The sequence below is a fragment of the Balaenoptera physalus genome, assembly GCF_965194825.1.
Source record: "Balaenoptera physalus genome assembly, chromosome: 16".
NCBI classification, from domain to species: domain Eukaryota; kingdom Metazoa; phylum Chordata; class Mammalia; order Artiodactyla; family Balaenopteridae; genus Balaenoptera; species Balaenoptera physalus.
Genome location: NC_138898.1, coordinates 17,744,756 through 17,757,500, shown reverse-complemented (window position 1 = coordinate 17,757,500; position 12,745 = coordinate 17,744,756). Strand labels below are relative to the sequence as shown.

Sequence of the window (12,745 nt, the reverse complement as noted above, 5' to 3'; positions counted from 1 at the left end):
AGGCAGGGTAAAGCCAGAGTCATGACTCTGTTTATTTAGCAGGTATTTAGCTAGGATAACATATCAAAGTGGATTGACTGGATTCATGTTATGTAATGCTGCTTCCCAACCTTGGATGTGCACTAAAATTTCCCAAAGCACTTAAAAAAAAAAAAAACTCCACATGGATAGAACTTCCCCTCCAGAGATTCTGATTGATTTGGAATACAATGATACCTAAACATTCAGTCATCCATCCATCCATCTATTTATGTATCCACCTACCTATGTATTTATGATAAGTTTTGGGGCTCTCAAGGTATGATTCTAATTTTCAGCCAGGCTTGAGAACCACTAAACTTGTTAGACAAAATTTCACCATTACCCCTTATTAAGATAAAGTACAAATCTACACACTCATATAAGGAATATGTATTGAGCACATATGATGTGCAAACTTTTCTTTTAGGTCCTGAGGACACACTAAAAAGCAAAAATAAATATGGCCAGTGTCGGTTCAAGATCAGTTCTCCACCAGGCTGGAGAACCAGGAAAGAGCTAGTCTCACAGTTCAGTTCTGAAGGTCGTCTGTGGGCAGAATTCCGTCTTGCTCAGGGGAGCTCAGTCTTTTGTTCTATTCTGAGCTTCAACTCAGAGGGCCTCCATAGTGAGGCCCACCCACACTATGGAGGGCAATCTGCTTTACTCAAAGTCCACTGGCTTAAATGTTAATCTCATCCAAAAACACCATCACAGAAACGTCCAGAATAATGTTTGACCTCGTATCTGGGCACCGTGGCCCAGCCAAGTTGACACATAAAATAACCATCACATGGCCCATACCCTTATGGGGCTAAAAGTCTGGCAGGAGACTAGATGATGCTACAGCACACAAAGTAAGTGCAGATTGTAAAAATGGTATGAGAGAAATAAGCAAATTGCTGGATAAAATGGACAGTCCAGGGAAAAAGCCTCTTGGAGGTGAAGAATAGGAAAGGACCAGCCCCAAGAAACATAAAGTAAAAAGTGTTATAGGCAGAAGGGACAGCATTCACAAAGTCACATAGGCTGCAAAGAACTGGATGAGCTGGAGCAAGTGTCAGAAAGCCAGAGGGGCTGGTGCACAGAAAACAGTGGGAAGAGAGGCAGGAGATGAAGTTAGAGGGGCCAGATCATCCGGGGCTCTAAAGTTGAGATGAAGCCAAAGCAGGGAAGTAACAGGACTGAATTTACTTTTCAAGATGCTCTGTCTGGCTGCAATGTGGGGAAGTGGAATAGGGGAAGTGTGGATGGGGGATCGGCAGGGAGGTTCTGAAGTGGTCCAGCCATCAGATTCGTGCTCAGAACACAGTGGTGGTGGAGGTGGTGTCGTATGACCTGGCCTGGATGGAACTTTCTAGAGTATTTGATGTGTGGCAGGTGGGAGGAATGGATGATTCCCATACTTATGGCTTAAACGATTCAAAAGAAATAAGAGCCTTTTTCCTAGTTACCAGCCTAGTTCATGTTACACCCACTAGCCGCCTGCATTATGCAAATTGTACATCGTAATTAATGTAGATCCAGCTTGAATTATGCAAATTCTTGCCTTGGGCTGTGCTAGTCACTTCCTGCCTCTACTACCTCCTGCCCAGCAAGGACCACATCCCATCCTCCCTACTGACCCTCTGTGGACTGGAGCCATAAGCCTGTCTGGGGCAAGCGAGCCCTGAGAGGCCACTACAGCCAAGCCAAGAGAAAGGAGGAGAATGAACATCCAAAAGGAGGCAGCAGCTCCCCCGGGCCTTTCTCTGAGAGCCTGCTCTGAGCTCATCACGCAGCTGGCCCCTCTCTCCATCAGTGCTTGTCTGCACCGGTCCTGCGCAGAACTCCTCTCCGGCTCAGAACACGTGCCTGGCCTTCCTGCAATGCACTCTGATGGAATGCTGATTCCTGGGGCCCATGCTTTTGGTTCAGATCAAATGCAACCGTCTGTATGCTGGAAAAATATTGACGACCCTCCAACCAATCCTGCCTTTTAAAGGGGCTTCTGCACAGAAATGCCACCTTGTTTTCCTGAGGCGAAGTCTGTGTTTTATTTAACTCTGAACGCCAGGCGCCTAGAATAGCTTGCAGGATAAATGTCAATCAACTCTAGCATAATCAAGACACCCATTCCTGCCTCATTAGGGTCCTCTCATTCCCTTTAAGCTTCTCAGATTTATACACTGTAATTAGAAACTTGGTGATTTTGACTGCTGAACATAAAGGCTTATTGGGAAGCTTCACATGTCTGAATTTTAAATATTTTCACACGTCGTTAATCCAGTTGCCAGTGTAACATCTTCTGGCCCAATTCCCTCACACTGTGTGATATTTATTTTTGGACAGAGATGAGAACAATTAATTGAATTGAAACACATATTGATTATTGTTTTTCATGAACTCTGAACAGCTTGTCTCTGAATGATTTTACTGAGGAGTTTTTAGGCAACTGTTTGACTGGACTGTTTCCCCTGTGACCGCATTCTGGCTGTGCGTGCCTGTCTGCAGTTGCCTGGTCTGCTTTTAGGATGTCCTGTTGTTCACAAGAGCAGAGTCAGAGTGGAAGGGGCCACGCCAACCCTCTTCACGTACAGGCCCTGATTGGGGCACCCTGATATCCCATCAAACCCAAGCAGGGCTCCAGAAGAGTCTATGCAAAGAGCATGCTTTCCACATCCCTGGTGAAAATCCTCAGCTCTCTGGACCCCATGTGAGCAGAGATATCCCTCAGTTCATGTAGCAGCCACATTACTCATCCAAGGACTGCAGTGTCTGCATCAAGCAGAGCTTTCCAGAGCCACATTAGGACATTTTAGGGTGTGTCTTACACCAGTGCTTCTCCCATGTTCACGTGCATGTGAGTCACCTTGTTAGAACACAGACTCCAATGCAGTGGGTATGAGCTGGGGCCCGAGATGCTGCATGTCTGACCTGCTCCCAGGTGACGCTGATCTGCTGGTGCATAGGCACGAGGCCTTAGACGTGACCTCTCTTCATGCACTGTCGTCTGTCACCCTGCTGGGGAAGTGACCACAGAAGTGCACCCTGCATCTCCACTAAAATACAAATTCCCGAGGATCTGAGGCCACGGGCTATGCATCTGACGCGTCCTGCTGCAGCAGAGGCGAGGCTGGCTTCAGCGGGCTCTGATGAGCATTCTGAGCTCCCCCTTCAGTGGGCAGGGACAGAGGTCGTGGCTGTTGGAGAATCAGGCCGTTTCACAGCCCTGGGGTGGCATCAGGGTAGGGGGCTAGACTCCCAGCCCTTAAGGATGGGAGGCCAGAATCTAAGTCCATGGTTCCAGGGAGCTCTTCAAGATAAGAACTCCTGACTGAAAGGAAGGTGTCAAAGTCCAGAAAGAGGCAGCAAGGAAGAAGCAGATGTGACAAAGTTTTCACCTCTTCCACCTGGATGCAAGGGCTTCCAACAAATAGTTGAGCCCTCATTGCAGTATCATAGATGAGTTAAATGTCCTTGCCTCCTGGCACATTTTCCAGGTGTCCCTGAGATGCTTCTGTGCTCACAGCCACCAGCCACGCAACAGCCAGGTGATGTTTTTAAGAATGTAAATATGATTCCTTCACTCCTCTGCTTAAAATCCTCCTAGGGTGTTCTGTTCCTCTCAGGAGAAAGCGTGAACTCTAGAAGCCTTGCATAACCTGACTCTGCCCACCCACTCCCCACATGGCCTCATCATCGTCCTTTGTGCTCACGAGGCTTCAGTCACTCTGACCTCCTTCCTACTTGTCAAACAGGCCAGAGTCATTCCTACTGCAGGGCCTTTACACTAGCTGTTTTCCTTCAAGTGTCATCACTGCTTTGCCTTTGAAGTCTCTGGCCATAGGCAAGGTTTCAACAGCAGAGCAAATCCAAAATGAGGTGTAAAACTCTGGTTCTGTGGGATTGGCATGGATTTACTTTTCCTTTGATTTTTACCCAGTAGAAGCCTGGAACAGTCCGACACCTTCATATTACAAAGAGGCGACTGAAGCCCAGAGACTGAATGGGACATAATCAAAGCCATTCCGATATTGGAGGGCAGAACTGTCCAAGGGTGGGCCCACAGGTTATGACTTGGACCCACGGGGAAGGGAATTTAATCTTAACATATGACATACTACTTAGGCCTGCTGTGTTTAACAATTTTTACAATATTTACAAAGTTCTAACTCTTCTTCACTTCCTCCTATTTGGCTTTTGACTTTGCTGAGTCCAAGGTCGTACATAGGAAGGCACAGACAATCCTGGATTTCTCTTCCATTTGTGTTGTCTGATTTTTCCTTGCCACAAAATGTACTTTCTGAGATCAGAAGAGGGTGATTTGTAATTTATGGATTTCTCTCTAGAAATTACAACCAGAACCTAATTTAAAAAATCAAATTGGTTTCATCTAATTAAATTTGGAAATTGCCTCATAAACACATGTTCTGTTATAAATGTCTTTAAAAAAGCAAGGTCTCCTGCTCACTACCTGAGGCAGGACTGGGTTAAGCCCAGCGTGGGGGAGACTCCCCATCCTGCTGAAACCTTCTGAAGAATAGTGCAGTCTAGAGCAGTGCTTCTCAAACTTTAATGCCCATGTGAATCACCCAGGGATCTTGGGAAAATGAAGACTCTGATTCAGGAAGTCTGGTGGGGTCCGAGATGCTGTACTTCTAACCAGCTCCCAGGTAAAGCCAATGTTGCTGGTCCATGGACCACACTGAATAAGGGGCAAGACACCTGCACTTGAATTCAGGACCCATGAGTTGCATAAGCTTGGTCTTTACATTTCACCTCTCCAAGTCTCAGTGGCCTCATTTTTATGTAATGGCAAGAGCTAATATTTTTCAATGCTATTTCTAAATGTCAAACACAGTACTAAACATATATTTATGTTTATTAATAAATATAAATGAGCAGTTTCTTAATGTACCCAAGGTTACACAGCAAGGAAGTGGCAGAGCTGGGATTCAGATCTAGGCTGCCTGACCTCAAAAGTCAACATTCTTACCTTCTGAGGCCTCACTGGTTGGTGACACACATGGTCACAGCCATGTTTATGGTCAAAATATAAGGCCTAAGCCCATGACCTCCTTAGGTCCCTTCACAGCGTCATCCAAGAAGTTTGGCATATTCCCAAAAGGTAACCTCAAATGCTCAAACAAGTCAGACAGCGGCCGCCTTCTGGCTCTGGTTCTCTGTATTACAGCCCAAGGAGCAGCCAAGAAACTACCTGAAGGTGTCTCACCACAGCTGTTTCCAGTAGAGTCCCTCATGGGAATGCCAATATCCCAGCAACTGGTCTTTGAATATCCACAAGGCACTGGGTTAAAAGAGAAGTGAGAAGAAAGGTGCGATGTCCTAATCTGTGTGCACCTTTGTGCCTAGAGTTCCAGACAGCATACCATCTACGAGACCACCTTTGGAACAGAGCAGGACCCTATGGGGCCTTCTCAGGACAGAACCACCCCCCATGTCCTCCGCCTGCCTCTTGTCTGGAGAAAAACTTTAGCCAAAGAATAAATTTAAAGGGAGGAAATGCAGAAACAAATGAAAGCAGTCAAATAAAGTAGTAATAGTTTAGCCATTAAACAAAGTCAAAGACCTTTAGTTCTTCCTCAAGGGCTACAGATAATATTCTGAGCCACATTCTTCAAGCTATCTTGCAGATACTGAAACTCTCACCAGGTGGAAGAAGTTAATTACACGATGACCAGACTGTAGCCATGACATAAGCTGCTCCATCTGACACCATTCCGAGAACTAACCTCAAGGAAATGGGAACAAACTGACCCCGGAACTGAAGATTAACTGTACTTAAAACAATCACTATGATGCTGATCACACCACCCTATGACCAATTCCAAGACGACTGTCAGAGCTCACTGTGCTTTGCTGCACTTAACCCCCTCCCTCCGCCTATACATCCCTAAAACTCCCCTTTAAAAGCTCTTCCCTCTGATTGGCAGCGGGGAGTTGGCTTTTGGACATGAATCTGCCTTCTCCCCACGTTGCTAGCTTCCTGAATAGAGCAAACTTTCCTTTCCAACCAACGTCTGTCTCTCAAGTATTGGCTTTCGAGCAGCAGCCAGCCAAACGTGAGTTCAGCAGCACCTTCAGGGGGCTACTGCTCAGTGTGTCTGACTCACAGTTATGTCTGCACTCTTGTTCTCCCTCCATCTATTTCTTTCTTCTTACTGTGGAATCACAATCAAGGGTTTCCTAGCCCAGCGCAGTGCATAATCCTATTAGAGCAAGAGGGATACTGCTGCTGTGGAAGAAATCTGTGTAGCGATATGACTCTACCTGCAACATGGCCTAGACCAGTGGTTTCCAAAGGCAGGTAGGTACAAGAACCAGGGTCTTTTCACGCCAGAGCTGTCCTCAATTCAAGGCAAAATGAGGAAAAACGAAGGAGAATGTCATGAGTTACCCATAAAGCTAAATTTATTCGATTTAAAGGACTGCCTTTTATTCTGAGATTACGTCCTTTCTATATTTTTGAAATTGTCTTTTATGAAACAATGTTAATAAAAGATGGTAAAGTACTCTATGTTGGTTCCCCCAAACCATTTGAAATGTTACCGGCCTGTGAATTCCAAGTCTTCAACATCCGGCATTGAGAGCCATTTAGATAACAACACCAAGCAACTTAACACCTTAAGTCCTGGGTCCTTTCCCTCTGCTTTACAAAGGGCAGGTGGGTAGATGTCTATCTCATCTGTGTGTATGTGAGTGTGTATGTGAGTGAGTGTGTATGATCGCAGCCTGTGCTTTACAAAGAACAGTGTGCAGCTTTTAAATGACTGGGTTTTGTTTCAGTTCAGTTTCCAGTTCCTCTCTTCCCTAATAAGGTTTTGAATGGGTCCCAGGCAAGGTCTATCAGTATGAGTACCTCCTCTCCTTTAGCAGCAACCCTGGGAAGGATGCTTCTCCCAAGCCCATGTTCCAAGATGGAGATGTTAGACAGCTCTGCCTCTGAGGAACGCTGGATGGAGTGAGATAAGGTGTTTCCTGAAGGTGTTTTCTCCAGCACCCTGTACATGATAAGACAGTTTTCTCTTCCCTCAGCTCTGAGGTCCGTCCAGGTCTCTCTAGCGAATTTGTGCCCATCAGATTTACCCTGAATATTTCTCCCTCATCAATACTCCTTGACTTTCCTCTCCAGAGCTCATCCTCTCTTATGGCGGGGATATTCTTCCCCAAGCTCTCTCTCAACAGGTGTACCTTTCTGCATGAGCACTGAGAGTCTTTAGTCCCTCCATGAGCCTATAGTGTATTTCAGCCTGGGATGCTTATCACCTTTCCCCACCTCAGACTCCCTAGCAACGATTAACCTCTCCCATCTTACAGATGAGAAAACTGAGGCTTGAAGAGAGGAAGAACCTGCTAAAGGTCACTTGAGATGGTGGTAGGACTACTAGGGTACCAGACTCCATCCTTCCAGCTTCAGTTTCCATGCCCTTTCTCTGTATTGCTACGTTTTCTTATTATAATCTGTATCAACAATCTTGTGGTGTCTCAGAACACAAGGGGTGGGAAGAAAGTCAATCTCACCCATATCCCAATATTAGCATTTACCTATATCAGCCTTATTGAAGTTTTACTGTTTGTTTGCTTTTGCTCTGCAATGAGCTTCTATACCATTTATTCTAATTTTGAAAGTTTTCAGTGAAGCCACATTGTGTTGGCTTGATGGGAGCATTCCTGTCCAAGGACATTCTGCTCCATCTCTGATATAAGACCCTGCTACTCCTGGGAGAAGGGCTTTCAACACCATCACCTTGGCTCTGTGGCCAAGGCATCACCATATGCCTTAGCCACAGAGCAACGTTAAAGCTCAAGAATCATGTACCCCCAGTTAGAGAATGACATTGGGATACTTCTGGAAGCCCAGGGACTGATAAGGGTACCATGAGAATCATGTGAGTGTTGTGATTTTCCAGAGGAACTGCAAGTACTGTTTGCCAGGCCTGGGTCTGCTCAGCTGTGCCAGGACTACCTGACTCCTTGAGTCCTAATGCCTTTGCTGAAGAGATCAATAATCCTTTCAATGCCCAATTTTCTTTGTCACTAGGGCTAGCAAGACAGCTCAATTGATGCCCCTGTGTTTTTTTCCCACTGTATTATCAGAAACCTTCCAGTAAGTTGTGTCTCACTCACCTTTGTGCCCTTGATGGAGCTCTGCACACAGTAGGTATTTGCCAACTTCAGGCTGAAGTAAACCGAATAAAGCCAAGCCAAGTGATACAGTCAAAGGGGCCTCCTTACCTCGTACAGCGTGATGACCCCGTTGGTCTCATTGGGAGGTTTCCACTGGATGTAGATCTTCTCCTCAAAGGGACCCCCTTGGATGGACTCTAGAGGAACAGCTCCTGGAACTACAGAAGGAAAAAATTAGGAACTTGATGTAGCCTCCCATCTCATTTCTCCAGCCTCATTGAGCTAGAACAGGAGTCAGCAAAATTATCCAGCAAAATCAAAGGGTCAGATAATAAATATTTTAGGCTTTGTGGGCCATACAGTCCCTGTTATAACTACTCAACTTTGGCACCTGTAGCACAAAAACATCCATAGACAATCCACAAATAAATGGGCATGTCTGTGTTCCAAAAAAACTTTATTTCTAGAAACAGGCAAGGGCTGGAGTTGACCCATGGGCCATAGTTGGCTAACCAGTTTTCTGGAAGGCTGATGACTTTTCATCTGCAGGCTCTGTGCAAGTTTATTCTGGAACTAAAACTGACCAGGGTAAAGAGGACATCTGTAGGTCCCAGCCCTGCCAGCAGCAGGATTCTGGAATTAGACTCTTGCCTTAGGCTTGGTATTTGAGCAATGCAACGTGAATGTCACTATCATTTTCCCAAACCTGTCAAGCTTTCCCCAGCTACAGGAAGTGTTTCCATATTTTCCTAATCCCTGAATCTACCAGGAACTATGTGCCTTGAAACTTCAGTCTAATTAGAGGGCAGCTCATTTGTCTCGCTGCTGAGTCTCCGATGCCTGACACATGGTAGATGCATAATAACCATTTGCTGGTTGGACAAATAGATGAGTCAATGACCTATGCCAGCATTTTGCCCTAATGAGCAAAACCTTTCCTGGGCTGTTTCTGTACCCAGATAAGTCTTCCTGCCAGCATCCTCCTGCTGAATTCCACCATCATTATGACAGTCTGGAAGATGCTGAACCATAAAATAATGATTCCCCCAACTTCCCGTTATAACCCCTTAGAGGATCATGAATTCATGTAAGTCATTACAGTATCTATTTATATTTTGGCATTATAAAAGCAGGTATTTTTACTAAGTGCTTACTCTGTGATCAGAATTCTACATACATTATTTCATTTAAGCTACAAAACAGCTCTGCCCAGTATGTATTATCTCCTTTCTGCTGATAAGGGAACTGAGGCTAAGAGAATTAAATAACTTGCTCAAGGTCATATGGCTCTTAAGTTGCAAAGAGGGAAGTGAACACCTGTCTGTGAGCTTCAAAGCATATACTCTTAATCATCATGCTATGCCTCTCTAGATATAGCCACGGCCATATGTTGCAATCAGTTCCCTATTGTTAAATTAAAATATATTTAGTTTTTCTCATTACGGACATGATACACAGAATTTGTTGAATATTAAGAATCTACAAAAAAAGATTTTTTAAAAAAGAAAAGAACAAAATCACTCATAATCCCTGTTAACTGGAGATACTTTTCCAGTATTTTCACATGACTATGCATATACATATTTTATTTTTAAAAATTAAACTCCTACTGTGCATATTGTGTTGTGACCTTCTTTTATCACTAAACAGACAACAGTTTTAAAAAAATCCTTAAATGTTCTTTGGGGCCATGCATTTTAATGGCTACTTAGAGCAGGATATGCCCCATTATAGTCACCAATCCTTTATTATTGGGCATTAAAGTTGGTTTGAATTCTTTATGATTATAATAACACTGAAATGAGCATTCTTACAAATAAGTATTTGAATGCAACTCTGCTGATGTCCCTAAGATAAATTCTTGGAAATTAATTTACTGGGCTAAAGTAGATGAACTATTTTATCTTTAAGGCTTTTGACACATACTACCAGATTGCCTTTCAGAAAGTTCACACAATTCTGGGCTCCCCAAACAGAAGGATATGCCAATTCCCAATCCATGACAACAACGACTATTTAAAAGATTAAGCATATGTAGTTGTATCTTTTTTAGAATACTGGAGAGCGCAGATTTGTTTTTCAGTTTAATTGGCCATTTGCACTGATTCTTTTACGAACATGTTCTCTATACCCTGTGCTCATTTTCCTGGATGGCTCTTCATTTCTGTTCATCATTGTCTCATGATTTATAATCTGTTTTTAAGAACTTAAGCTTTTTTTGCATAGGTTACAAAAGTTTTGGTCAGTTCTTCATTTGCTTTTTAAATCTTTTAGGTATGTAGTCATCCTTTCCACAGATATTTATTGAATACTTAATACGACCAAGGGACTTGGTGATAGACATTACGGATACACCAGGGACAAAGAAAGATAGAGTCAAATCCTTGATAAAGCTTGTATTTTGGAAAGGGAGACTACATTAAATAAATAATTGCACTCATAATTAGTTTTTTAATGTTGTTATCAGGGCTTTGAGGTAAACACATAAGGTGTTGGAAGAATTATAACCAGCAGAGAAAATCTAGCCTGGCAAATCAGGATAATGAGTAGAAAGTAAGTTAGGGTCGATGGATAAGTAGAAAGCTACCAGGACAATCCTGGGGAGGGTGGGTGTTGGAGTGCGGTGGATGGCTTTGTGGAGGAAAGTGTGGAAGGAGAAAAGCCATCCTGGGGAGAGAAGATGGTAGCTTGGACCAGGGTGATGGTAGTGTAGAAGAGAATTAGACTGTGTCAGAGATTTGCGAGAGCTCCTGTGATTTGGTGGTGATGGAGGAAAGAGACGCGTCAAGGAAAACCCCAGCTCTTCTGTCTCATACCAATGGGGTGGATCAGAGGTTGTTCATAGAAAGGGAGCTTTAGAGGATGACTAGCCTTGGAAAGGAAGCTGGCAAGCTCAGTTCTGTCATAATTCATTGGACAAGTATACAGGACACCCAGGGGGCAATGCTGTAGCAGTGGGGTGGGGGCAGTGGGTAGCAATGTTTAGGCACTGAAACCATGGGCAGGGAATAGATCTTGTAGCCAGAGTGCAGAGGAGAACAAAAGTAGCAAGTCTAGGACTAAGGCAAGAGGAACTCCAAACTTAACAAGGAAAACAAAGAAACTCAGAAACTGGGAAGCCGTGTTCAGAGAAGCAACAGAAAACCAGGAAGGTGGGCTGTCATTGAAGCAACCAAGGGAGCAGCAAAAAGGTATTGGTTAACAGTGACAGGTGTGGATGCTGGGTAAGATGCAACCTTCTGTTTGCTCATTGAATGTAGTGTCTTCAAGGTTACTTGTGAACCGAGCAAGGGTAATTTAGGGAGAACACTGGTATCATAAGTCATCCTTTAATGGGTGGAGAAGAGAGTGGAAGGTGAGGCGAGTAAACAAACAAAATGTTTACTTGTGTTGAGATGAGTAAACATTTTGGCTGTGAAGGGGAGGCGAATGCAAGAAGGAACAGGAATGAGACACGGAGCTAAAGTACTGCCCCCTCCCAAAGAGGGAGAGGTTATAGCATGATTAAAGGCAACCAGGAAAAATCCAAAATTGACGTTAAGAGGTAGAAGGATGGGAAAGAGAGAGGAAACAACTGATATTAGTAGGGTCCTGAAAATGCCAGGGCAGGGGTGGGTGGAAAGAGAGCATCCTTCCCTCTGTGAGATAAAAGGAAGAAAATGTGCAAGTGCTCTGGAGAGGGAGGTTGAGGTGTCCTCTAATGGTTCTACTTTCTTGAGAAGAGAGAGTGAAACCATCTACCAAAAGTGTCCTGGAGGAGGAGCTTCGTCAGGAATCTGGAGAAGCTTTAAGAGGTGAAAGGTGAGCTGAACAGAGAGGTGCTGGTACTGCTCACTAAGAAGGCTGTGTCAGATGCAGGCTGGGATGGGGAGTATCAATCTAGGACCACCACCTGGGCTCCTCCTTTCATACTAGCTCAGAGCAAATTCTCTTTTTTACCCAACATCAGATGAATAGTCATCTGTATTTTGTGCTTTCTATTTTATGCTTTATTCCCAACTTTTTTCTTTTTAAGCCTAACATTTTAATCCATCTGGGATCAATTTTATGTACTGTACAAAATGGAAATCTCACTGGAGTTCTTTACAATATTCTTAGGACAATAAATTGACCAGTCAAAACTTTCCCCAGTGATTTAAAATGCCATTTTATTATCACATTAAATTATTTTATATTCTAGCATATGTTGTTGGCTTTCTGCTCTATTTCATTGAGTCATAGCTTCTATTGTGACAGTCTCTCTCTGTTGTGTTGATATAGCATGTTTTAATATTCAGTAGAACAGGTCCTTTCCAAATATCATCATTCTTTTGCAAAGTTTTCTGGACTATCACTACCAATGTATTCTTCCAGAAGAATACTGGAATAATTTTACAAAACTTCAAAAATGTTCCGTCAGAATCTTTATTTCCCTTGCATTCTTCACTTCTCTGGGGGACAAATGACACCTTTTTTATAACAAGTCCTCCTGCCAGTAATATTGTATTAATTCTCATTTCTTAATGTTTTCTTTTTAGGTCTCCCAGTTAAAAATGTTTTTTCATTTCTTACAAACTGTATTCCTAGGATTTTATTACTTTTGTTCATATTATTTTTG

The 12,745-nt window shown here is 43.6% G+C and overlaps 1 protein-coding gene and 1 long non-coding RNA gene across 16 annotated transcripts in view; one reads left to right on the top strand and one right to left on the bottom strand.

Moving 5' to 3' along the window:
- Nucleotides 1-12,745, bottom strand: part of PTPRT (protein tyrosine phosphatase receptor type T) — a 1,093,164-nt gene that overhangs the window by 388,508 nt on the left and 691,911 nt on the right. For all 15 annotated transcript variants that reach the window (XM_082430071.1, XM_082430082.1, XM_082430079.1 and 12 more), the window contains exon 9: nucleotides 8,257-8,366. In XM_082430071.1, the coding sequence (XP_082286197.1) occupies nucleotides 8,257-8,366 (110 nt within the window). The remainder of the gene's footprint in view (nucleotides 1-8,256; nucleotides 8,367-12,745) is intronic.
- The window catches only part of LOC309645405, a 925,297-nt gene that overhangs the window by 853,717 nt on the left and 58,835 nt on the right, over nucleotides 1-12,745 (top strand). The window lies entirely within an intron of this gene.